The sequence below is a fragment of the Microtus pennsylvanicus genome, chromosome 9 (genome assembly GCF_037038515.1).
Source record: "Microtus pennsylvanicus isolate mMicPen1 chromosome 9, mMicPen1.hap1, whole genome shotgun sequence".
Lineage (NCBI taxonomy): Eukaryota > Metazoa > Chordata > Mammalia > Rodentia > Cricetidae > Microtus > Microtus pennsylvanicus.
Window position 1 is genome coordinate 6,778,734 of NC_134587.1, and position 26,684 is coordinate 6,805,417.

General features: G+C 42.6%; 1 protein-coding gene across 4 annotated transcripts in view; it reads left to right on the forward strand.

Annotated features, from left to right (window-relative positions):
• Ttn (titin) overlaps window positions 1–26,684 on the forward strand; it is a 271,242-nt gene that overhangs the window by 91,608 nt on the left and 152,950 nt on the right. For all 4 annotated transcript variants that reach the window (XM_075984819.1, XM_075984820.1, XM_075984821.1 and 1 more), the window contains 37 exons: window positions 44–325; window positions 442–720; window positions 1,088–1,375; window positions 1,503–1,781; window positions 1,895–2,173; window positions 2,258–2,536; window positions 3,262–3,549; window positions 3,697–3,984; window positions 4,422–4,712; window positions 6,387–6,674; window positions 7,194–7,286; window positions 7,389–7,674; window positions 8,401–8,584; window positions 9,121–9,210; window positions 9,300–9,567; window positions 10,086–10,346; window positions 12,498–12,707; window positions 13,090–13,167; window positions 13,262–13,288; window positions 13,673–13,732; window positions 13,925–14,008; window positions 15,711–15,782; window positions 16,821–16,874; window positions 17,837–18,238; window positions 18,702–18,761; window positions 19,162–19,239; window positions 19,407–19,484; window positions 20,060–20,146; window positions 20,390–20,470; window positions 21,600–21,683; window positions 22,067–22,153; window positions 23,580–23,657; window positions 24,271–24,351; window positions 24,481–24,558; window positions 24,701–24,775; window positions 25,038–25,139; window positions 25,567–25,668. In XM_075984819.1, coding sequence (XP_075840934.1) covers window positions 44–325; window positions 442–720; window positions 1,088–1,375; window positions 1,503–1,781; window positions 1,895–2,173; window positions 2,258–2,536; window positions 3,262–3,549; window positions 3,697–3,984; window positions 4,422–4,712; window positions 6,387–6,674; window positions 7,194–7,286; window positions 7,389–7,674; window positions 8,401–8,584; window positions 9,121–9,210; window positions 9,300–9,567; window positions 10,086–10,346; window positions 12,498–12,707; window positions 13,090–13,167; window positions 13,262–13,288; window positions 13,673–13,732; window positions 13,925–14,008; window positions 15,711–15,782; window positions 16,821–16,874; window positions 17,837–18,238; window positions 18,702–18,761; window positions 19,162–19,239; window positions 19,407–19,484; window positions 20,060–20,146; window positions 20,390–20,470; window positions 21,600–21,683; window positions 22,067–22,153; window positions 23,580–23,657; window positions 24,271–24,351; window positions 24,481–24,558; window positions 24,701–24,775; window positions 25,038–25,139; window positions 25,567–25,668 — 6,081 coding nt within the window. The remainder of the gene's footprint in view (window positions 1–43; window positions 326–441; window positions 721–1,087; window positions 1,376–1,502; window positions 1,782–1,894; window positions 2,174–2,257; window positions 2,537–3,261; window positions 3,550–3,696; window positions 3,985–4,421; window positions 4,713–6,386; window positions 6,675–7,193; window positions 7,287–7,388; window positions 7,675–8,400; window positions 8,585–9,120; window positions 9,211–9,299; window positions 9,568–10,085; window positions 10,347–12,497; window positions 12,708–13,089; window positions 13,168–13,261; window positions 13,289–13,672; window positions 13,733–13,924; window positions 14,009–15,710; window positions 15,783–16,820; window positions 16,875–17,836; window positions 18,239–18,701; window positions 18,762–19,161; window positions 19,240–19,406; window positions 19,485–20,059; window positions 20,147–20,389; window positions 20,471–21,599; window positions 21,684–22,066; window positions 22,154–23,579; window positions 23,658–24,270; window positions 24,352–24,480; window positions 24,559–24,700; window positions 24,776–25,037; window positions 25,140–25,566; window positions 25,669–26,684) is intronic.

The following is a 26,684-nucleotide window of genomic DNA, read 5'->3' on the forward strand; positions in this document are numbered from 1 at the left end:
CCCGTAGATGTTGAAGCCCGTCTTCCTCTTTGTTTCTCCTCAGCGGCACCACGGTTTGTGAAGAAGCTCAGTGACATTTCCACCATCGTTGGCAAAGAAGTCCAGCTGCAGGCAACAGTTGAAGGCGCTGAGCCTATTTCAGTGGCGTGGTTCAAGGACAAAGGGGAAATTGTTAGAGAAAGCGACAATGTATGGATTTCTTATTCCGAAAACGTTGCAACCCTACAGTTTTCCAGAGCAGAACCAGCCAATGCTGGGAAATACACCTGCCAGATCAGAAACGATGCGGGCATGCAGGAGTGCCACGCCACGCTGTCTGTTCTCGGTAACTCCATAGGGTGTCCTCACGAACACAGGGCGTGCATGCGGGTCTGTGGTTCCCTTAGTTGTTTTTTAATTCTATTTTACTTTAAATTATGCTGTGATATCCAACTATTTCAGAGCCTGCAGCAATCGTGGAAAAGCCAGAATCCGTTAAGGTCACTGCAGGAGACACCTGTACCTTGGAGTGTACAGTGTCCGGAACACCTGAACTCAGTACCAAGTGGCTGAAGGATGGAAAGGAACTCACGAATGACAGCAAATACAAGATAAGCTTCTTCAACAAAGTATCAGGCCTGAAAATCATCAATGTGGCACCTGGTGACAGCGGGATATACAGCTTTGAGGTGCAAAATCCTGTGGGCAAAGACAGCTGCACGGTCTCGATTCAAGTTTCAGGTTGGTTGGCCTGTTCATTTACCTTGATAGCAGTGAAGACCCCAACTGTCCAAAAGAGAGAAGCTGCATCCTTCCCAGTATAGCACGAGTCTTAACATCCTCAGGTGCAGCAGGGTCAGAGGCAGCAGACATGCACAAATAGAAGAAAACCATACTCAAAGTTACATTCCTTTCTTTGGAAAGAATCCCTAGGAAGTTAGCTCACACATTCTCCAGGCTTTATGTTGTGTAACCCCATGGCGAATACCTAGAGAATCTTTCCAAAGAGCCAGAGAGATCGAGCCATATTCCATCAAAAGAACAATTCTCTCTTTGGGTCCTTTAATAACTGACAGCCCTTGCTGTGTTTGCTTTTTCTCCTATCCAGATCGAGTTATCCCTCCTTCGTTCACAAGAAAACTGAAGGAGACGAACGGTCTGTCCGGTTCCTCCGTTGTGATGGAGTGCAAAGTCTACGGGTCACCCCCCATCTCCGTCGTGTGGTTCCACGATGGGAACGAGATCAGCAGTGGCCGGAAATACCAGACCACACTGACAGACAACACGTGTGCCCTCACTGTGAACATGCTGGAAGAATCCGACGCAGGCGACTACACGTGCATAGCGACCAATGTGGCCGGCTCTGATGAATGTAGTGCCCCTCTGACAGTGAGAGGTCGGTTCAAATCACAGCAATGTTCAAAACACAGCCATAGGCAACCGCGTTGCACAGAGGACTTAGCCGTTGAAGGTCGCAGATACTAACCATTTACCAATTTGTATTTTTTTTCTTTTTTTTATAGAGCCACCATCTTTTGTTCAGAAACCTGACCCCGTGGATGTCTTAACCGGCAGTAATGTCACCTTCACAAGCATTGTGAAAGGGACACCTCCCTTCAGTGTGAGCTGGTTCAAAGGGAGCAGCGAGCTTGTGCCTGGGGCCAGGTGCAATGTGTCTCTGCAGGACTCAGTGGCGGAACTGGAGTTGTTTGACGTGGACACATCCCAAAGTGGAGAATACACTTGTATAGTTAGTAACGAGGCTGGCAGGGCTTCCTGTACAACACATCTCTTTGTAAAAGGTGTGCTTGCTGTTCTGTTTAAACAATTGAATGGCACATAGCAGTCAGATGCGCTGTGCCTTTGTGTGTGTTTGTGTGTATTTGATTTTGTTTTATCAATTTGTTCACACCAGCTCCAGCCATATTTGTGAAGAGACTTAATGATTACAGTATAGAGAAAGGCAAGCCCCTGATCCTAGAAGGGACCTTCTCTGGGACTCCTCCCATCTCCGTGACGTGGAAGAAAAATGGTATAAATGTCACTCCTTCCCAACGGTGTAATATCACCACCACCGAAAAGTCCGCCATCCTAGAGATTCTGAGCAGCACTGTGGACGACGCAGGCCAATACAACTGCTACATTGAAAACGCTTCCGGCAAGGATTCCTGCTCTGCCCAGATCCTGATACTAGGTTCGTGGTTATTGCACTCAGAGCCTCACACCCAGCCAGTGGTCCTGACCCGTCCTTCATGGATGTTTATGTCTTTTGCTGCAGAACCACCCTATTTTGTCAGGCAGTTGGAGCCTGTGAAGGTGACAGTCGGCGATTCTGCCTCTTTGCAATGCCAGCTTGGCGGGACGCCTGAAATCGGGGTCTCCTGGTATAAAGGCGACACAAAGCTGAGGCCCACTGCCACCTGCAAAATGCATTTCAAGAACAACGTGGCTACGCTGGTTTTCACCCAGGTTGACGGCAGCGACAGCGGAGAATATATCTGCAGGGCTGAGAACAGCGTGGGAGATGTATCTTCATCAACTTTCCTGACTGTTCAAGGTGACAATGATGTTTTCAAAGCAGATGGATATGTGTTTCTTTTAAAACACTTAAAATGCTCAACAAGGGCCTTCTTTAGGGGGAAATAGAGATGCTGCTTTGGGGCTTAAGTAATTCCAGTTCGCATTTCCTCGGGTGATTGTTTTTCTGAGGATCTTACTATATATCTCCTGCTGGATGAAACTCGCTAAGCAGACCAAGTTGGATGGGTTGATCTTGAACCCATGGATCATCCTCCTACCGTTGCCTCCTGAGTTCTGAGATTATAGGTGTGTGTACTGCCGCACCTGGCTACACTTTTTCTACATTCTTTGAAAGTATGGAGTCAGTAAAATGTTGACAAATAGAAAGATCATGCTACCATTTACCTCTTTAAATCTTAAAGGAATATAAGCGGTTCATATTTTAAAATTCACTCCATGCCTGTCTCATTCAGCTTGCTAGGAGACAGTTTAATAAGCAGGAGGTTCTGCTGGGCGACAGAGTTAGACCTCTGGTTGATCAGCATCTTGTTGGTTTACAGGTTTTGTTGCTTTGTTTTGTTCCATGCCTTCTACTATACAAAGTTCTCTAAAAACTCACATGTCCTTTTCCATCTCCAAGTTAATTTGAGAGCCGTCAACACTCCCTTGAATCTCTAGAGAGATTCCTGTACGTTTGCGGGATGCCTATAACTAAATTTAAGATAAGGAGCTGTGTTCATTGCTTTAATCCTGTTCCTGCAGAGCAAAAGCTTCCGCCGTCATTTTCTCGGCAACTGAGAGATGTGCAGGAAACCGTGGGGTTGCCAGTGGTTTTTGAATGCGCCATAAATGGATCAGAGCCCATCTCCGTGTCTTGGTTCAAAGACGGCAAACCACTGAAAGACAGCCCAAATGTGCAAACATCCTTTTTAGACAACATCGCCACTCTGAACATCTTTAAAACAGACAGGAGTCTTGCAGGCCAGTACTCTTGCACTGCCACAAATCCCGTGGGCTCTGCTTCATCTGCTGCCAAACTCATTCTCACAGGTTCGTGGGTTCCGGGACCTATGTTTCTGTAACTGAAATGTTTGTAATTTGATACAAAATTTGAAAGGAAACATTGTTGTTTCTTCAATGGGCGTGGCCCAAGTCTAGAACCCGGAGTGAAACCTTCTCCTTGTAATGTCTCCTTAGAGGGGAAGAATCCACCCTTCTTCGATATTCCTCTGACTCCCGTGGATGCTGTGGTAGGAGAAAGCACGGACTTGGAGTGCCATGTGACAGGAACACAGCCCATCAAAGTCAGCTGGGCCAAGGACAACAGAGAGATTCGAAGTGGTGGGAACTACCAGATCAGTTATCTGGAAAACAGCGCACACCTGACCATCGTCAAAGTGGACAAAGGCGACTCTGGACAGTACACCTGCCATGCTGTGAATGAAGTAGGAAAGGACTCCTGCACAGCCCAGCTTAACATCAAAGGTAGAGTTGATTTAGCGTGGGCTCCAGCAGAGCTCCGTCACTTGTGAGCATAACCGACCACCGTTAGCTGCACTGGGCTTATTGTGGTAGATTCTTGGGAAGCAGCTGAAAGCAACATGAAAATGTTTAAGGGGGTAGGTCTGCAGAAAGAAAAACTGATGTCATTTAATCCATATTTCCTAAAAGTTGGTAAGTTCTCTTCAACCCTAAGACTGGGTCTTTCTTCTTACAAATGTCTGGTCCTGTCATTGCCTTGAACCAGCCATCCTGTCAGAGAACGGCTGAGAACTAGCTGTACTCAGGAGCATGAATTGTTATGCTGGATTTGACTAATTTTCCCTGATGTTTAGCTAAATACAGGGCTCCCCTCCCTTGACAGCCTCACGGTAATAACTTACCTCTGTATTCCTTTCATTTCTCTTGATAATTTCTTACAGAGCGCCTAATCCCGCCAAGTTTCACTAAAAAACTCTCTGAGACAGTGGAAGAGACCGAAGGGAATTCATTCAAACTGGAAGGGCGCGTGGCAGGTTCCCAGCCTATAACTGTTGCTTGGTACAAAAATAATGTAGAGATCCATCCAACTTCCAACTGTGAGATCATGTTCAAGAACAATGCACTGTTGCTTCAAGTCAAGAGAGCAAGCATGGCCGACGCAGGCTTATACACCTGCAAGGCAACAAACGATGCAGGCTCTGCGCTGTGCACATCTTCCATTGTCATCAAAGGTGAGTTGTCCTCCCAGCCCTGGCCTAGATGCTTTTCTTCACACACCTCCATGCATGTATCGTCTGGGGTCTGGGCTCAGTGTAGAGCCGCCAACAAAACGTACATTGTTGGATGGGTTGTCACCATTCCATATGTGTTTGCTCAAAACAAATGATCCATAATTTTATTATATGACCCCAGGTAGAGTTTACTTAATAAATGGACTCCAATGTCATATTTCTAAGTCGTGTTCCCAACCTTGCTGAAGTAGCTAGAACTCAAAGCCGTAACATGTGTGCACAAGGGACAGGGGTTTTGATGAAAAGCATTTGAAAAGTTTTTGAAAACTTTCACAGACTGTTACATTGACTTTGCTTACTCCCAGCTACAATCAGAAACATTTCCCTTTGTCTGTAGAGAATCACTGTTTAGTATATACTACTCTTACCTTCTACTCTAAAATTAAACCATAACACCAGACAAAATGGTAAGATATGCTCAAAAAGTCAATGTTTGGGTAGAATATTATATATTATAAAAGGTAAACACAAGGCTATTATTTTAGGAAAGGAAGACCTCTCCATTATTTCAGACATTTCTTGTTAGATTTCCTAACTGTAATGGCTTCAACCAGACAGCAAGTCTATAGACCAGCACAATTGTTGCACAAGCATGGAATGGTTGCTACAGGGGAGGCGGCTGGCCACCTCCGAATGCACGGCCAAGCCAAGACATTAGTAGGCTGCTCGTGTGACTAGGCTAATAGTACTCAGGTGTCTTGGCTGCAAATCCAAAGTTTATCATTTATCTTACAGAACTGAAATGAATCTAGTTTCAGTACCTGTGCTGAAATGAAAAGTGGTTTATTCTCATGATGCCATTCAGTAGATACTTGCTACAGAATTCGGAAATTATTTTTCCGTAGAGGCTTATTGAAGTAGTAATACCAGAAGCTGTAATCATGAATGTAGCCTTATTCTATCTAGGTCTCAGAAGCACTGAACCACTAGAGCTATGTTAGAAAAACCACATCACACACGTCCATTTTGTCATGACATCACGGCACACATGTCCATTTCGTCATGACATCACGGCACACGTGTCCCTTTTGTCATGTAACTCACATTCTTATCTTTGTTTTTGGTTAATCCCTGAGCTTCCACTCTTTGTTTCTTTGAGCTTAGAGTAACTTTAGCTGCACTTAAAACCTAAAGGTGAACATCAGAGAAAATCTTGTTACGATCTCAGCACACCCATGACTCCAATGGTGGCTTCCTTCTGCACGAGCCAGTAATCATTGCTGCTGTACATGAGCAGAATTCCCTCATAAGCCTTCAGGTTTTGGAGTTTGGCAAAAATTCTGCTGTCTGTACCTTTAAAAGAATCAAAACCGTGCCGCACACCGATGGCAGTGCCAGCATAGTCTTTGTGGAGCGTGATCAGGACACGGATGCTGCAGTGGGCAGCTTGGCAGCTGTTCTTTGCTTGTTTTTAAATCTTTACTTTTTTAACCCAAAGAGGTTAAAAAAAATAACTGCTCAAAGAGGAATAAGCTGTCTTCCAGTTCCCCCCACCGCAGTGTCCACTGTCACCTGCGGGAGGGAAGCCATTTGCCCTCTGTTTCTTTTGTGCATCATAGTGCATCCTTCGCTCTGTTTCCCGGTCTCCTCTTGAAAATGCCTTTTCAATTCCAGAGCCTAAGAAGCCGCCTGTGTTCGACCAACACCTCACTCCGGTAACAGCCACCGAAGGAGACTTTGTGCAGCTCAGCTGCCACGTGCAGGGATCAGAGCCCATTCGGATCCAGTGGGTGAAAGCCGGCAGGGAGATCAAGCCTTCGGACAGATGCAGCTTCAGCTTCGCTAGCGGGATGGCTGTGCTGGAACTCAAGGAGACCGTTAAAGCGGATTCAGGAGATTACGTGTGCAAGGCTTCCAACGTGGCTGGAAGTGACACTTCCAAGTGCAAAGTGACCATTAAAGGTACAGATACCGAGAAACCTGCCCATGGTGGTTGGCTAGAGATAAGTTATATGAAAGTGGAGTTAGATGAGTTGCGCACATCAGCTATCTGTCCTTTGTCTTCTGGTGAAAGTATCCAGTCTCTGGAGATCGTGTCGATACAAAGTATTTCCAGTTACCCAGAGTTCACTGGCCTGTTTCTTGGGCTTCTCACAGCAGAGTCACAAGGATATATTCAGTGTAGTCCCAAAAAAGATGCCATGCTGATGCAATGAGAAATAGCTGGATGTCATAGCCCGGGGGGAATGCATACAATAAAGTCAGGTCTATAAAAGCCAGAGTGGATGCTAGCCATCCACGATCGTTCAGCCTACTATAGCTCTCGCTGGAACGAGGGTCAAGGAGACAGGCCGCTTTGTCACAGCTAGTGAGCCTTGGAGTGCATATTTATGACACTCTTAAACTTTGCTTTATACCCCAGAATATTTATTACAATTTTCACGTACTTGTACTAACAAAATGTGGAAACGTGCGTTTCAGAAAAACCAGCTGCGGCCCCAGCGGCTAAGAAGGCAGCCGTGGATGGAAAGCTCTTTTTCGTATCAGAGCCTCAGAGTATCCGAGTGGTGGAAAGTAAGCGCACGGCCTTGTCTGTCGTCTACTGCCGATTTCATTTCCAAAGCACCGGCTGGGCAAGGCTAATTTTTGGATAATTTTGTTTTCATCGTCCCTTAGAAACCACGGCCACATTTATCGCAAAAGTTGGAGGTGACCCGATCCCGAATGTTAAGTGGACGAAAGGGAAGTGGAGACAACTGAACCAAGGCGGTCGCATTTTTATCCACCAAAAGGGCGACGAATCGAAGCTGGAGATTCGTGATACCACGAAAACCGACTCTGGGTTGTACCGCTGTGTTGCCTTTAACAAACATGGTGAGATTGAGAGCAATGTCAACCTCCAGGTGGACGAAAGGAAGAAGCAGGAGAAGATTGAAGGCGATCTCCGCGCGATGCTGAAAAAGTAAGTCCACTGAGAACTGTGAAGAGGATTTCCTCCTCACAGTGGGTCCTCAGGAGGCCCAGGCCGGCTACTGCAGGACTTAGAGTATACAGAACCTGCCGTGGCTCAGGAGTGAGTTAAAAGTGGAATTTCGTGGTCTGCTGGGATGCGTTTCTGAATGATGCTCAGAAACAAAGAACGAGATACATCCAAAAGCTTTTAAACAAAAGGAAATAGACAAATACTCTGTGTCCAAATCTAAAAAAGGCTTTATTTATGAGTTTTTTATGCTATAGTTTCCTGACCAATTATTTTAAATATTTCCATAATCAACAATAATTTCAGTATAATTTGTGTTTTAGCATAATTATCAAATTATCATATATCTTTCCTTTCCACGGTTCTTTTTCATAGGATATGATATTAAAATGAAGCTTTCAGTTGATATTTCATATAACTACCATTAATTGGGCTCCCGACTACAAGGCTGATGGGCATGTTTCCATATCCTTCCCTTTTTCGACCCACCGATCAGATTCAACACTGTATAACAACAGTCCAGTCTTAATCCATTCCATCACCAAACTGACTTTTTTGTTGTTTTGGTCAGCATGGTAAAATTAGCATTTCTTAATAGAGAGCATCCAACTGTTGTGTAGTGAGGCAAAATACCGAGACCGAGCATCTTTGAGTCATGACAGACAGTTCAAACTTAGTGGAAGACATGTGATTGATCTTATTTTTTAGGACTCCAGCCCTAAAGAAAGGATCTGGGGAAGAAGAGGAAATTGACATCATGGAGCTTCTCAAAAATGTGGATCCTAAAGAATATGAGAAATACGCACGCATGTACGGGATCACTGACTTCCGGGGCCTCCTTCAAGCCTTCGAGCTGCTGAAGCAGAGTCAGGAGGAGGAGACCCACAGACTGGTGTGTGTCCCTTGCTGCAGCTGCATCCTAAGAAACACTTCGTAGTGCAGACCCCAGACGTCTTTCGTACTAGCAGAATGCCTTGATTTCCCAGAACACGGCGTTCCTAGGAAACAATATCCCAGCTATCAACCTTACTGTAACCTAAAACTATCAGGACCGGGAAGTCAGAGGGCTGGAGAGACGGCTCAGTGGTTAAGAACACTGGCTGCTCTTCCAGGGGACCCAGGCTCAGTTCCCAGCACCCACATGGCAGCTCACAACTGTCTCCAACTCTGGCTGCAGGGAATCTGATGCCCTTTTCTGACTTACTACCACACTTACATGTCATGGTACACATAGTACACACAGTCAGAAAACACTTATGCAGAAAAGAAAAGGAGGTCTTTTAAAAATTACCAGTACACATAAATAAAAATAAATCTTTAAAACCCACCGACATCCCACAAAATCTTTAAAAGTTTAAGGAATATAAATCATAGTCATGTGCCTGCTAATTGAAATTTTTGTTCCTAATGTATTATTTCCCCCCTCAGGACATTGAGGAGCTAGAGAAGTCAGAAAGAGATGAAAAAGAATTTGAGGAACTTGTATCATTTATTCAGCAAAGGCTGACACAGACAGAGGTAAAATGAACTATGCTAATAATAAAATGTACAGAATCATTACTGGGAATTAAAAGGGAAGGATGGCTAACACATGTTAATTCTTCTAGCCTGTCACCTTGATCAAGGATATTGAAAACCAGACAGTTCTGAAAGACAATGATGCCATCTTTGAAATTGACATTAAGATTAATTATCCTGAAATCAAGCTGTCCTGGTACAAAGGGACTGAAAAACTGGAGCCCAGTGACAAATACGAAATAAGAATCGATGGTGACCGGCATAGTCTCAGAGTCAGAAACTGTCACCCTAAAGACCAGGGCAATTACAGGCTGGTTTGCGGCCCCCATATCGCCAGTGCCAAGCTGACTGTGATTGGTGAGTGAGACGCCATTTCAAAGCCTTGTGAGATTGCTGGTGGGCACATCTGCATAAGATGCTGATGTCGGGCACCTCTGCATAAGATGCTGATGTCGGGCACCTCTGCATAAGATGCTGATGTCGGGCACATCTGCATAAGATGCTGATGTTAGGCACATCTGCATAAGATATTGATGTTGGGCACATCTGCATAAGATATTGATGTTGGGCACATCTGCATAAGATGCTCATGTTGGGCACATCTGCATAAGATGCTCATGTTGGGCACATCTGCATAAGATGCTCATGTTGGGCACATCTGCATAAGATGCTCATGTTGGGCACATCTGCATAAGATGCTCATGTTGGGCACATCTGCATAAGATGCTCATGTTAGGCACATCTGCTTAAGATACTGATGTTGGGCACCTCTGCTTAAGATGCTGATGTTGGGCACCTCTGCTTAAGATGCTGATGTTGGGCACCTCTGCTTAAGATGCTGATGTTGAACCCCATGTGTTCCTGTCTCGCCACAGAGCCTGCTTGGGAGCGCCATCTCCAGGATGTGACTTTGAAAGAAGGCCAGACTTGTACCATGACGTGTCAGTTTTCAGTGCCCAATGTGAAATCCGAGTGGTTCAAAAATGGCAAACTCCTTAAGCCCCAAGGCAGAGTAAAAACGGAAGTGGAGCACAAAGTCCACAAACTGACCATTGCCGATGTCCGTGCGGAGGACCAGGGTCAGTACACCTGCAAGCACAAGGACCTTGAGACTTCAGCAGAGCTCAAGATTGAAGGTGGGTAAACACCTGGGCACAGCGCACCCACGGAGGCTGTGCCAGTCCCGCAGTTGCTCCCTCAGTGAACTCTCAAAGGGTTCCTGTCCTCATTCTCCCACATCCATAGCCACACACTGTCCTTGTGTCAAAACCCATGCAGTTCAAAAGGAAAACATTCAACCATGCATTTCTTGTAGATAAAAATCATAATCTAGACTGACATTTGATTTTTTTTAATGGTTGTTTCTTCTTAAAAGTTAAATTTTATAATTCTCATATCTACCACTATGGAACCTAGAAAAAAATATTGGAAAAGACAAAAGTTGTAGATATTGTATATATAAACCTAAAACACTGTGATTAGGAACTGCTACTTTGTGGGACTTATTTTGACTTTATGGTTATAAAATTTTATAGATAAAATTAACAGTGTATGTGATAAGGAATGGTTGTTTTATAAAAAATACCAATTTCATTTAAGAGTTCTACTCCCGATTTCAGACTCTCTGACTTAAAGAGCAATAATGCTTAAAGTCGTAATAGTTAAATTTTAGGCAACTCACCTTGAACTCTCCAAGGAAATTTTGTACTGTGTCTCATTATTTGGTGCCATTTTAATTGTTAAAGCAAAATTATATCAATCTTATTTCCAGAGGCATTTCAGGTTTCTGAATTATTTTTTAATGAATATTAAAAGAAAAGTTAAATAGCTTCACATTAGACTAAAGTTTAAGTAAGTAAACACTTTAAATACACTCGTCAATGATGAAGCCCCCGGAATGTCACTTTCTGCAAGATGTACATTGTTCTGCTATGCATGAAGTCACAGAGTTCCAGACACATTTTAGGCAAAGGCTACCCACCCCAGCCATACTCTTAAAAGCACCCCGCTGTCCCTGGTGGGTTGGTGCCTTTCTGTTTACCTGTCTGTGCCTGAAAGCATGTTTCTCAACTCTGGAGAGCCCTCTGCAATTCAGAATTGCAAATTTCCTGTTGAATTTAAAATCATTACCCAGGGAAATCTCTATAAAAGAGAAAATTGTAGATTCTAAATAACAAAAAATTATTTTCTTGAGGTAAGGAAAGGCTTCACAGGGGAATTGACTGTTGGATGGCTGATCTGTTCTCTGTCAGGAACTGTCGTATTTCCTCAACAGTTTTGAAATTTCGTTTGACTTTGAGTTCAAATCTCCCTCTGGCATCTCCTCCATAGGAATATTTTAAGGACTCTTGGGGAGTTCTTTATGCTCTCCACTATCAGTCCCGTAGGAACGCCCTGAGGAATGGGGACAGGTTGATTACTACACAAAAATGTGTCACTATTATTCTGCGCATGCACTTGGGTTTTCTATTATTTTATAAGTGAATAAAACTAGAAGCCAAGCATGCTCATCATACACACTCATCACCCAGACACGCTCACACACAAGAAAATGGCACAGTTGAGGTCAGTCTCGGAATCTGAGCTAGACTTTGTCTCAAAATAAAAAAAAATGAAGTCCTTGGGATGGTATAGTGCTTTTTTGGGAGGCCTCAGGTTCAAAAATAGTACTGCATAAGTAGATAGGTAGGTAGGTAGGTAGGTAGGTAGGTAGGTAGATAGACAATAGATAGGTAGTAGATAGATGGAGACAATAGATAGGTAGTAGATAGATGGATAGATAGAGGATAGATAGATAGGTAGATGATAGATAGACAAGAGATAGATAGATGATAGATAGATAGATGATAGATAGACGATAGGTAGTAGATAGATGGATAGATAGAGGATAGGTAGATAGATGATAGATAGATAGACAATAGATAGATAGATGATAGATAGACGATAGGTAGTAGATAGATGGATAGATAGAGGATAGGTAGGTAGATAGATAGATAGATAGATAGATAGATAGATAGGAGACCCCAGGTACAAAATTAGTACCACATCAATAGATAAACAAACAAATAAGTAATAAATAAATAAATGAGCTAATTTCACTGCGTTTGTGGCACACATGAATACCTTATAATTCCGGGATTTGGAAGCCCAAAGCAAAAGCACACCATCTTGGGCCACATAATGAAACCCCATCTCAACCCCCAAGAACTTTGAAGTAAAGAAATCACAGTCACAGAGATCTTTGCCTGCCCAGTCAGTCTCACTTTGAATCCCTTCGGTGTAAACAGCTGAACCAATTCAGTTCACCAAGCGCATACAGAATATTGTGGTGAGCGAGCATCAGTCGGCTACGTTTGAGTGTGAAGTGTCCTTCGACGATGCCATCGTGACCTGGTACAAAGGGCCAACGGAGCTGACTGAGAGCCAGAAATACAACTTTAGAAATGATGGCCGCTGCCATTACATGACCATCCACAACGTGACCCCAGACGACGAAGGTAATCACGCGGACACTTCCCCAGTGGATCTAAAGTGCAATCCTCCCCGTCACCTGTTCTTGATATTTCCACCTCTTAACAATGCTTACATTCTAGCCGGGCGGTGGTGGCGCACGCCTTTAATCCCAGCACTCTGGAGGCAGAGACAGGCGGGTCTCTGTGAGTTCGAGGCCAGCCTGGTCTACAAGAGCTGGTTCCAGGACAGGAACCAAAACCACAGAGAAACCCTGTCTCGAAAGAAAAAAAAAAGAATGCTTACATTCTATAGTTCTATGGAATGTACTTTAAAACAAAAAGAAAATAAAAAGGGCATAAATAAGCACATTGTATTTAACTGAAGAAGTGTATCAGGAGACTGACGTCGGATTATTATTCTCCCCAGGCGTGTACTCGGTAATTGCTCGCCTGGAGCCAAGAGGTGAAGCCAGGAGCACAGCAGAGCTGTACTTAACAACCAAAGGTGAGGACAGCCCCGAAAACACGCCACAGTCCTGGAGGCAAACACGTTACCCAAACAGTTCTATAAACAAAAACGCTCTCTTTTTCCTTTGCAGAAATAAAACTTGAGATGAAGCCTCCTGGTAAGTTTCTTTTTTTCTTTTCTCCTTTTCTAATTGTTGCTTACACTAAGTTCAGTGTTGGTGTGGTTTTATAAATAGGGAAGCCCAATAAAAATACACAAAGTTGCCATTCTTCTTTTCAGTAAACGTTACTCAGTAAGATAATTTCCAGCAAAATGCAATGTTGTTACGCTTTATGAATCTGGCAAAACAGCGACGGTAAGGTGGCTGGTAGGAGCACAATAGAACCAGGACAGAATTCAGCGAGTTTTCATAAGCTCCGCACTGTGTGCAGTGAAGGACAGAACAGGGATGTGTCGGCACAATGGCAGTGCTGCTGGAGGTGCCCAGACGGTGAGATCTGTTGTCAGCTCCCCAGTGCTTATCACTATCGGTTACTTCCAGATATTCCCGATTCCAGAGTTCCGATCCCAACCATGCCTATCAGAGCGGTTCCACCTGAAGGTAAGACCCTACCCCTAGCATCCGGGCATAGAGCAGCAAGATTCCACATCCCTGTCTTCAATGTCCAGTTAGAAACCAGAGCAAACATGCAGTTACTACTCCAGATAGATATTGATGTTGCTGTTCTAATTAAGCCCCTGGATTGATAAACAAAATACATGCAACATGGTGCTGCTATGTATTTTTTTCCAGAAATACCTCCTGCGGTTGCTCCTTCCATCCCTCTTCTGCTGCCTTTACCCGAAGAGAAGAAGCCACCAGGAAAGCGTATTGAAGGTAATATATGAAAACTAACTGAAGTGATAAAACTTAGAATTCCATAGTCTGTGAAAATGTGACTTCATATGGTTCATGCTCCCTCTTGTGGTCAAGACGCTGAACTGACTTCAAAATGATACTCCTGCTACAAGGTTTGAAATGCTGAAAATTACCAGATTAACTCAAGCACTATGCTTAGTTTTAAAATATTGCAAGGGAATAACTTGGATGTTGGTTAAAAATAAGTTTCTTTCACATGCTCCTGACTACTATGCTTGACAGCTGATATGACAATAATAAAACCAGTTGTTGGGTAGCTAATAGAAACACAGCATATTAGTTGAGAAGCAAACTGAAAATTGTGGTTTGTTTTCTTTTCATTTATACGTTTAATTACTTTTTGTAAGTCACTGTTTGTTCAGAATATCTTTAACTTGCTCTGTTGGGTCTTTTGTGGGGTGTGTTTGTTTGTTAACTAAGGGGCGTGGTTACTAATAAAGAGATCAGAAGTGGGCAGCAGACTGTAGATACATGTGATCCCGGCTCCGCAGACAGAGACAGGAAAATTACTACAAGCAAAAGGCCCATGCGACAAGCCAGATGGGGTTACATACTAAAACCCTGTCTCAAAAGCCAAACAAAGCAGAAGAGCTCTTAAAAGTAGCAAGGAGTTGACCATCTCGAATGCTAAATGTTTAGGAAGCAGTTGGGAACTCTTTGTACCCAGAAGCTGTACAGCCCAGACAACAGTTTGCCTGTGACTTCCTGGAGTTATTTATTCAAACTTACTAGGAGAATTAATTCTCTCAACAGAGCTATAAAAAAATCCACTGGTCAAAATCAGGTTTCCTGATAGTCTTATAACTGTAACGGCAATAGCTTCATGGGTATAACATTTAAGTCTCCTAATGTCTGCCCGCTGCCACTGATAGTAAATGCTTGAACTATTTTTTTCAGCCAGTTTCAAAGAAATTCAATATGTTTATCCAATTTTGTGACTAATGTACTTTCGACAGAAGAGAGAAGCATGTTTGTAATTTATATGAGTTTACTCGAACATATATCATCGACTTGCAGAGCCCAGAGAGGAGAAATCAAAAACCAATAAACCAGATTCATGATGCTCCTGTGGTCAGAAGCAGTAATTTCTGTTCAGAAATGATCTGTCCTCTCAATGAAAATGTCAGCATGACTGTTGGTATTCACTGCAAAACCTGAGAATTTAAACCAGATTCTAAAACACAAAGGGTTTACTCCGGGCTTACAAGCTTCCAGCATGGTGGGAAATATGCCTAGGAGCCATGACCAGAGTCTACCTCCAGCCCGTAGCACCAGTACACCCTCACATATAACATGGCATGTGCTTCAATTCTACCCTGCTTTTGTTCTCCTGACAAATGTGGTCTCCACACCCAAGTGAAACACAGGGAAAGGGACACTTTCTGTGTCTCTCATCTTCTGCTAAAGCCGCCTCTTACCCATCATACGCTCAGAGGACATATCTACCCTCCCTGCAAAATTTTCTTCTTCTCCTTCTTTTTCTTCTTCTTCTCTTCTTTCTTCTTCTTCTTTTTGCTTTCTAATACAAGATTTTTCTAAAGCAAGTATCTCACAATTAAGTTTATTTTATCTTGTTCTCATTAGCATCTGAAAAACAGAATTGAAATGTCCTTAAAACATTTACATTATTTATATCTGACTTCTTTTTTTTTTCTTTCAGTGACCAAAAAGGCTGTGAAGAAAGACACCAAAAAAGTTGTTTCAAAACCCAAGGAGGAAGCACCACCACCAGGTATTATAATAAAGTTTAAAAATCAAATAAAAAAAAAACTAACCAGAAAGTGCTCCTAAGGTCTTCATTGCGGATAAGCACTTAAAGAGTGCAGGAAACCCAAAGGGTCGGGGTCACTAGGTGGTACATCCCCCTCCATCTCTCTTGTCCTTCTTGTGTCCTTGTCTGCCTCTGAATGCTTGCTGTCTACAGTTGATGCTTTGAAGGAGACCTCCCCCCCCCTCCAATCCCACTGCTGTGGGTGACCCAAGTCCTCCCAGCTCCCAGCAGGGATTCAGGATTAGTGTGCTATGATGCGGCTGCAGCCCAGCTCGGGACCCTTTGCTGGTTTTCCTTATCTTAATGTTTGAAGAAAGCAAACATCTTTAGAAGACATCTTGGGAGGCTGATGGAAGACCTTTAGATGATGTAAAAGAGTTGTTCTAACTCTCTTGATGGAGAAAGCACAGCAGCCTCCTGCCCAGAGCCACACCGAAGCACAGGCCCCAGCCTCCACTCGACACAGCTTTCCCCATGGTCATTTTGGATTTTGTTTGGTTTGCTTTGGTCTTTCGAGAGAGGGTTTCTCTGTAGTTTTGGAGCCTGTCCTGGAACTAGCTCTATAAACCAGGTTGGCCTCGAACCCACAGAGATCCACCTACCTCTGCCTTCAAGCGCTGGGATTAAAGGCGTGCGCCCCCACTACCAGGCATGATGGCCGTTTTGAAAGCACGCATGTTTGGTGGATTTTATAACAGAACAAAGCAAAAGTGCGGGTTTTAAGTGCTGGACACACTACACATTTCTTTGCTATTTTTTTTTTACTACATTTGAATTCTTTAAAACCAGCCTAAACTGAAATGAAGGCCCAGCCTCCAAGCATTTTGTTATTCTGACCTGACAAAGCAATGCTTATTCGCCTGGTTTAGTAATAGTGGGGTTTTATGATGCTGCGTTAGTAATAATTCATTATGCAAAAGACCTTGATAATGCTCTAAATTAGTAAACATTAAGCAATCTATAGTCTAAACATTAATATGTACTCTGTGTTTTTCGAAGTGCCAGAAGTTGCCAAGAAGCCCCTCCCTCCTACTCCCATGTTTCCAGCAAAAGGCAAGTAAAGTGGAATCATTCAGCATTTTATTTACTTCTGAATTTTGCATGTGTCCTCTTGATCACCTTTAAATATTAGGCTTCCAAGTTGTTGTAAAAGTGTCCAGTCCCCTCTGCCACTGTGCAGAGTCCTGGAAACAATGGCTGTTTCCCACACTTCTGCAGCCCCTGGATGGGGGCACGGGGCGGGGCAGCAGGGAGAGACAGCAAGGAAAGAGCTCTTTCTGAGTTTTACTTTGTAATCCACACAAATATTAAGGATTTGACAATAATACTGATCTCAAAAACATTTTGAAATTTGTGTTATAAAAACTGGGAACTGCTTTGACTACATCATGTTTTGTGCGTCATTATTCAACTGACTAGTGAGTCATCATCAAAAGTGAAAAACTAAGATTAAGTTTGAGAAACATTTACTCTAGACTCCATAACGCTATTGTTATCGAGTCTGAAGTGCTTCAGGAGAATCTCTCCAAACTGGAGTTCACATAGAGCAAAAGAAGGCATAGCAATTTTTTTTTTTTTGGATTTTTCGAGACAGGGTTTCTCTGTAGCTTTTTGGTTCCTGTCCTGGAACTAGCTCTTGTAGACCAGGCTGGCCTTGAACTCACAGAGATCCGCCTGTCTCTGCCTCCCGAGTGCTGGGATTAAAGGCGTGCGCCACCGTTGCCTGGCTAAGGCATAGCAATTTGAAACTATCTATTGAATCCATACTTTGGGCACTAGAAGAAAATCCCTATATCAAGAGTGAAGAGCGTCTTAGTCTTGTCATGTTGCCTAGTGACTAAAACAGAATCCATACACATCAAGCCATAAGAGATTATCAGTCTGATGCTACAGCATCCATGTGCTCAATGCGGAATGACTGTGGCCTTCCCTTGAACAAAGCTTTTTGATGGATGTAATTAATCCGATTTCCCTTTCTTGTTCTCCCCTACCCCTATTTCTTCTCATCTTTTCAGCTTCCGAAATTATCGATGTGTCCTCTAAGGCCGAGGAAGTGAAAATAACAACTATCACTCGAAAGAAAGAGATTCACAAAGAAAAAGAGGCTGTGTACGAGAGAGAGCAGGCCGTCTACGAGAAGAAAGTGCTCATCGAGCCTTGGGACGAGCCCTATGAGGAGCTGGACGTGGAGCCCTACACGGAGCCCTACGAGGAGCCCTATTATGAAGAGCCAGATGAAGACTATGAGGAGATCAAGGTGGACGCTAAAAGGGAAGTCCACGAGGAGTGGGAGGAAGACTTTGAAGAAGGGCAAGAGTACTACGAGAGGGAAGAGGGCTATGATGAAGGCGAGGAGGAGTGGGAAGAGACTTACCAGGAGAGAGAAGTGATTCAAGTTCAGAAGGAAGTTCATGAAGGTGCGTACGCAGGCGCTGGGTGGCCTCTCTTCTCTGTTCCGCGTTTTCACTGGGTTCCCTTGTACTTTCAATGCTATTACCTGACTTACAATGGACATGAAGGAGAAAATTATCGTTTTGGCTTCTCTAAGGTTATGGATCTTGCATTACTTGTTCTGTAGAATAGTCTTTATCTTCCCTTGACATTAAGCTCCCATGTCGCTTTCAATGGAGCCATTTAATCCTAGGACTAGGGCTGCCTCTCAGTTGCTGTTTCCTGACTCACAAGCTCAAAGTTCATTTCATCACCACCTAATTCTGTTTTGAAATTCTGCCTGAGAGTTGTATTAGTCATAAGCTCCCCCACACGACAGATTCCTTACGGGATGATAAATTATTCTTAACATTTTAATATTTGCAACAAGCGCAGCTAGTAGAATTGACTGATTTAAGCATCTCGGCATGTCTTGTGTTTTTATTAAAGAATTACATGAGAAGAAAATCCCAGCCAAAGTGCCTGAAAAGAAAGCACCACTTCCCAAAGGTATGCAATTAGAATCATTAAATAAAACAGAATATGCCTGACATTATCATGATTTGTTTGGCAAGGATGCCTGAATCAATAGTTAAATCTAATAGGCACAACTTCTTCTCTAAGCTTTATTATCTCTATGGATTTTCTCTTCAGAATTGATATCTACTTGAAATAATAAAATTAAGATAAAAGAGTGTTATAGTAAATTTAAAATAAATATAAACAATCCCAGGAACTTTTGCTTAAAGTTGAGAACACCAAACCTGCCTGTCTTTAAAAATATTACGTATATTAGTATACATATATGCATACATATATGTGTATGTAAAGAGCTAGACAGAGAATTTTAATAAATATTCAGAATTTAGTAAATTCTAAAAGTACTGCAATTTCTTTAAAATATTTGCAGTTGTAAAGAAGCCAGTAGTTGAAAAAATTGAAAAGACTTCCCGAAGAATGGAAGAAGAAAAAGTTCAAGTCACCAAAGGTATAGATACCATTTAAAGAATGTTCTAGTCACATGTACATAAGTCATCGGCTCTCTGGTATATGCTCATGCATTATTTATATAGCTACCCAAACAGAGTTATTTTCAAACTTTGAGGCTAAGAAATATTCCTCACAATACAAATATATCTGTATGTATTTTTAAAGTACCTGAAGTTTCCAAGAAGATCGTTCCACAAAAACCTTCCCGGACTCCGGTGCAGGAAGAAATAATTGAAGTAAAAGGTATTCATCTTTATTTAAACTGTAAGCTCCAGTTATTGTAATCTGCACATATGGATATCTGAACATACATTGTTAAAAAATTCAAAAGCACCATGAAAACTACATGTTTTAAATAGCACACATTTTATGTTGGGTTATACCTATGTATAATTCAATAACTTTATTTTTGCTTTTAGTCTTGTTTAGAAATTAATTTTTTTAATTTAAGGAAGGTTTTGTGTTTGATGATTAATCTTCTAACTTTATCATGCAGTGTATTGCATTACATATAATATTTCCCATCCTCTAATCGATATGAATTGATCCTAATAGGTTTGGGAAAGTAGTGCATTCTGTGTGAAGAAGTTGTGTCTATTCGATTCTCGCATAATCGTACTTGATGCAAGACTGCATGCGTTGTTTGTCCAGACAGATCAAAACCTGATTTATTTTCTTCTTGAAACTGAATTTGTTCTTAATCTATCATACTAACCCACTGAATCACTGTGGAAAGACGTTCGTGTCATGTGCCATCTGTGTCTCATCTGATGTCCTGTCCTAGGACAGTTGCTAACACAGCGATGCTCTTTTTAAAGTGCCGGCGGTGCACACAAAGAAGATGGTTATCTCAGAAGAGAAGATGTTCTTTGCTTCTCACACAGAGGAGGAAGTGTCCGTCACAGGTATCTGGCGATTTGGAACTTGAGAGCTTGAGGCGGAGTTTTAAATAGCCTTTTTGTCCCCGTCTTGCCTAACGTGGGATGCTGTGGATGTGTCTGTCTCCTTGTGTCTCCCCGTCGTCTTTTTCCTTTCATGTCTTTTAGCTTTAACTTTTTTGTATTTCTTGGTATTCTTAGTAAATTACAATTGCCATCCACAACATGATCTATCAGTAATTAAAGATGTGTACTTTTTTTTTTCAAAAGTCCCCGAGGTGCAAAAGAAAACTCTCACTGAGGAGAAAATTCACGTTGCGGTTTCCAAAAAGATTGAACCACCGCCCAAAGGTATCAGTAATTCATCCTAAGTTTAAGATGTTCTTGAGAAAAATCCACAGTCCATATCTAGCTACGCTGATATGAAGTATCAGAATTAGTTACACAGTTAACAGGCCTAGGGTCTGTGTGAACAGAGAAGTCACTGGAGAGAGGAGTGGAAAGACCAGGCATGACATGCTTGGGGATCCTTCCCCTGTCTCTGGACACTTAAAATACAGTGACATTTGTATTTGGACATAAGGCATAATGAAACCCCTCACACCAGCTCCCCGAAGCCTTTTTTCAAATGTGAATGATTCTCTCCATTAGGAGCTTAACATACCAGAAGTATTGAAACTAAGTTTTGTAAACTTGCGATTTAATTAAGTTATATTAGAAATCCCTTAATACTCAAAACACACAGTTTCCTTTTTTCTGCAATTACCAGTCTGTGTGAGAGTATCGGTTACAACAGTAGCTGGTGTGTCAGTATTGACTCCACCACAGTCACCAGGGGGCAAGGTAGCGAAATCCCAGCACTCAGCTAGGGCTACATAGGAAGACACTTTATGGAAGAAGGAAAGGAGGAAGAAAGAGATAGAAGGGTAAAGGGATGGAGGAGGGAAACACGCTAGACTCTACGCCAAGGTCCCATTCTCTTTCCTGAGCTAAACTTAAGATATAACAATATTTACCATCACCTGAGACAGTTGTTCTCACGCACTGACTTTAAATGTAGAGTTCTTCCATCTATTTCTGAGAAAGTAGAAACTCCTGCCACTCAAAGTGACAAATAGGTTTCCCTTTTCTACTTAGCCTTTCAGCTATCTACACATATTTTATCTTTATTTTATTTACTTATTTATTTGGTTTGGTTTTTTTGAGACAGGGTTTTTCTGTAGCTTTGGAGTCTGTCCTGGAACTAGCTCTTGTAGACCAGGCTGGCCTCGAACTCAGAGTTCCACCTGCCTCTGCCTCTCAAGTGCTGGGATTAAAGGCGTGCGCCACCACCACTGCCTGTTTTTTTCAGTTCCTAATCTATAGTTTCTTGCATCCAACTGGCTTAAAGGGGGAATATCTACTCTTGACTCCTATCTTATAAGAATGCACATCTTGTCAAGATGAGCAGTTTCTCAAACATAGTACATTTCTCTTCAAGTCCCGGAACCACCTAAAAAACAAGTTGCAGAAGAAGTGGTCCCTGTTCCCGTCCCTAAGAAGGTGGAACCTCCAGCGGCCAAAGGTAGAAGAACATTTCTTGGGTTCTATCTTCTTGGATCTTGTGTGTATGTGTGTGTGACCTGTATATTAACCAGAATGTTATCAGTAGACAATCTTTCATATGCTTATCTCCTTATCTACTGTTTGGTTACTTTGTTGTCACATGTGTTAGTAACTGTTCCAGATGCCAGACATCCTAACCGGGCATTTGTCTGCCCTGTGTCATATGTGTGATGTCTACCTGGTATTGATGTACTAAACATTCCATGCTTCCCCAAGTAGAACGTACTAAATTACTTTTTAATTCTTAAGCTCTTAACGAGGCTTTATGCTTGACTATAATCTTGAATGTCTCAGAAGGAGACTGTAACATTCGACACCATTTCAACAATGTTATCTTTAAAGTTCCTGAGGCTCCCAAGAAACCTGTGCCAGAGGAGAAGAAGCCAGTTCCTATTCCCAAGAAGAAAGAGCCAGCGGCTCCTCCCCAAGGTATGCAGAACCACCAGTGGAGACAGCCATGGCCACAGGGGCCAGCTCGGCTCTGCACAGGCTTCATCTGTGCCGTGTTGTCCTTGACTCTTGTCTCTTTGACATGTTCCTCGTTCTTGTTATATATTATTTATGATTCTGAACTTTCCTAAGGCATGTGTTATTAAAAGAAGTAACTATGTCAAATTGCTACCTTAAATTTTTAATGTCATCCTTAAGGAGGATTGCGAAATATCCTCTATGAACATGTTTATCGAACAGAGCATCTCTTGTTCACTCTTGCATGTGACTTCTTCGTTAAGACATCGTTACTGTCTGTTGTGAGGAGTCTGTGGGGAGGCAGAGGCAACTGGAGGGGGTTGGCAGAAGTGAGTGTCACCTAGACACAGATGAACCCAAAGTCCGTGATGGCAAGTCTTCAATAGGACAGATCTTTGACCTTTATTTTCCCTGTATGAATTGAAATTAATTAAACTTACTGCAAACACTTGAGTACATTCTAAGTGACAGAATTTCTTACAGAAAAACACCTACGCATTTACAACATTTTGTGACATAGAGGTCCCCAAAGCCATTGGCACACTGTCCTACTGAAAGACCTGTTCCAGAGAGTGATCCTGTCTTGATTATCCTTTAGTAACCAGAAATAGAAACTCAGAATGCTGTCAGCGTAAAAAGTTACATGAACAACCATATTCCACAGCATTGTAGCTGTAGTTCAAAGGTCATAAAGTGCTACGATTTATCCCCTCTTCAAAACAAAGTATGAAGAGATCTTTTCTATCTGGTCTACTCACACTCTGCCTTATTGGTATAATCCCAGACGGGTTTGTGTTCATCAGATCACACCAAGGGGAGTAAAGAGGAAGCTAAGTCAGTTAAACGCTGGCCTTGACTGTTCAGTACTCAGAACTCACCTCTATTTAAATTTAAAAGCAAAAAGCCATGGTGGAGCAGTCATGTAATCGCAGAATTGGGGAGTAAGAGAGTAGAGACAATTGGCATTCCCTGGGACTCACTGGTCACTGAGTCTCTAGCCTACTTGCCAAAATCCAGGCCAGTAGGGGACCCTGTCTAAAGAAAAAAAAAAGCAAGTGTATTGCACCTGAAAAATAACACCCCAAGGTTATTGCTACCCTCCCAAAACACATACATACACATCTATACACACATGTACACACACCATACTAATATGTAAGAATGAATTCTGTACACATTTCTGTTACATAACACATTTTAGTCATTTAAATGCTTCTAAAACATTGCACATAGCCATTACTATATTGTGACTTTGAAATGGGATCTTTCTTCATTGTACCAGTGCAGTCTGTAATATCAATGTGCTGTGTGTCACTTTGGGGGTGTGTCTGTATCCATTCATGGACAGGAAACATGCCTGTACTGACTGGCTATTTTAAACTTTAAGTCCCAGAGGCTCCAAAGAAACCTGCTCCTGAAGAGAAGGTTCCTGTGGCAAAGAAGAAGGAGGCCCCTCCAGCTAAAGGTAGGGTGACTTTCCTAGTAAACAAGCCCACGTTTACATCTCGAGTGCAAAGCAGTTTGTGTTTATCTGCTAATTGAGTTTGTTCTATTCCAAGTATTGTCGGGGTTTCTGTCCTGCCCGGTTCCCACAATCGTTAAGTCCCGAAGAAATCACACAGAGTTATAAACATTACATTAGTTATAAACTGATTGGCCCATTAGCTCAGGCTTCTTATTAACTCTCATAACTTATATTAGCCTATTATTCTTGTCTATGCTAGCCATGTGGCTCGGAACCTTATTCAGCAAGGCAGTCACATCTTCTTCTGTAGCTGGGTCATGACTGCAGACCAAGCTTTCCTCTTCCCAGAATTCTCCTGTTCTTGTCGCCCTGCCTCTACTTCCTGCCTAGTTGCCCCCCCCCACCCCCATACTTCGTGCCTGGTTACTGGCCAATCAGTGTTTCATTAAAATACAATTGACAGGGTAAAAACCATTGTTCCATAGCATTCAAGTGGTTGTTTTATGGCCAGTGACAATGGGACAAGCTTCTGTCTACCTGTCTAGTCTCTTTCAAAATAATGAATTCGCTGCTTTGAAAAATATAAACCCAGTTCTACAAATGTCTTTTCAAGTTCCCGAAGTGCAGAAGAAAGTTGTCACCGAAGAAAAAATAACCATCATTACTCAGAGAGAGGAATCCCCACCACCAGCAGGTACCCCATCTCCATGAAATAACCATAACTTTCCCCCAAACTTCTTTAATTGCATGCCTTCATCCGCCGGCCTGCCTGTTCCATGTGCATTTGCCTTTATAAGATTTAAAAAAAAAATTCTTCTTCAAGTGCCAGAAATACCAAAGAAGAAAGTTCCTGAAGAAAAAAGACCTGTTTCTCGAAAAGAAGAAGCTCCCCCACCAAAAGGTATCATCAGGCCTTTGTACAAAAGCTGTCTTTTACAGGGTCATGCTTCCAGGCAAAGATGGCGCGGTGTGGGTGGGTGTGCTGTGTGCTGGGCTTCCGTGGGAGAGTGTCAGAGCTCTAAATGTACGTAATGTTTCTAAAGTGCCAGCTCCACCTAAGAAACCTGTCCCCGAGGAGATTGTCCCAGCTCCCATCCCTAAGAAAGCTCCTCCCCGAGGTAGGATTGACGTCAGTCTTCTAGAGACCTCTTCTGTCGTGCGTGCTTGGGTTCTTGCTCTGTCCGTCGAGTCTGTTTCTGTGCTGCCCTTCTTGGTCTCGTTTCTGAGAGACTTTCGTGGGCGTGTTCTTGGGGTGTGTAATTTCTTTGTCCACTTTGCTCATGAATGTGACATACTGCAAGGCGTCCCCAAACTCGAGGGAGAAAGGGAATTTGTACAATTCTTGGTTCTTAAGCTCCAACACTGATGCTTTTCTTAAAGCTGAAGTCTCTAAGAAAACTGTCGTGGAAGAGAAGAGGCTTGCTGTGGAAGAGAAACTGTCGGTGGCAGTTCCTCAGAGAGTGGAAGTCATGCGACATGAAGGTATAACCGGAGGGGAAGAAGGCCCATGTTGGTATGCGCCTGTGGAGTCTTCTTTAGGATGTTAATGTTTTCATTGCGATCTGTTTTTATCTTGTGTGCGTGTTGAAATTCATCTGACTGCTGCTATAGTCTTCTGGAACTATCTTTTGCATCTACCTCACTCTTGGGTCATTCTTAAGAAGTGAATAAGGTGTTGAAAAGGAGATCACTTGGAATTTGGACACTCTGGGGGATAATTTACACATCTCCCTCAGTCTTGGGCTTCATTCTCCTCTTGTCTTACATCTCTTTCCCTCTTGTAGTTAGAAAGTCCCAAGTCCTGAGCAGATAGGAGAATCTTCATCCATCTGCAGTGAACACGTGGCCACTGGACGTGTCCCAGCACACTGAGTTTTAAATCAAGTCTTATCTTTTAACCTATCTACAGAGGAGGCGTGGTCCTACTCTGAAGAAGAGGAGCGCGTGTCTGTGTCGGTGTATAGGGAAGAGGAAAGAGATGAGGAGGAAGCAGAGATCACCGAATACGAAGGTAAATGGCAGAGGTCCATGAGGGATGATAAAAGCTGTCCCTCAGGCGAGGCACAGAGTCATCTATGGGCTTAGTACATGTTCCTCTTAAATCAAAATACAAGATTCAAGAGCATCCATTACACAAGAGTAAACACCCGATGACGTTCTTTTCCATCTCTTCTTTGGCTATTTGGAGGAAATGGCTCTGTAGCTCCGGATAACTAAAGGGGGCAGGCATCCTCATGTGGCTTCTGCCTTTCATGAGGCAGGACTTGGCTTCAGTGTGCTAGGCAGATAGAGGGACGTCACCTTGGTTGCCTGATAAGTCAGTGTTTTTCAAACTGTGTGTTCCACAACACACAAACAGGAATGTCATCCTGTACACATGTGTGTGTATATATATATACATATATATGTATATATATATATATATATGCACACACATGCAAACCAGATGTGAAAGTCCTGTTAAATATTATTCTTACAAGGAGCAACTTTCTTTAATGTTTTCTATTTTGCTTTAGTCTCCTCCTGTAAAAGTACAAGAGCTGGTCCACTCCATGGACTGTCCGGTTCCTAACTCACTCTTTAAAAAGATACAAAAATATATATATATGATACATTACCTTCCGGAAGTCAAAGGCATATTTTTCCAAAACAATGAATAGAAGGAGCTTTTCCTCAAACCCATGTATAGAAAAAGCCATCATGTAATATCTGTCATTAGGCAGACTTCTCAAGATGTCCCAGCAGCTAACATGACAACTCCCATGCTTTTAAAGATTGAAACAATAGACTTTATCATGTTATAATTCCCATTTGGTGAAATAAAGCACTATAGGTTTCCTACTAAAATCTCACACTCTATCTAGCACTGTATATCCAAAGGAGTACTTCTAAGTAGGGACAAGAAAACGGTTTAAAAGAAAATGGTGCATTTATTACCAACTCGACTTCCTCCCTAATGTTAAGTAGCTTATCAGCACCTTGGCTGTTCTCCAGCACATCTCTGGCTAATAAAAGGTGATTCTTCAT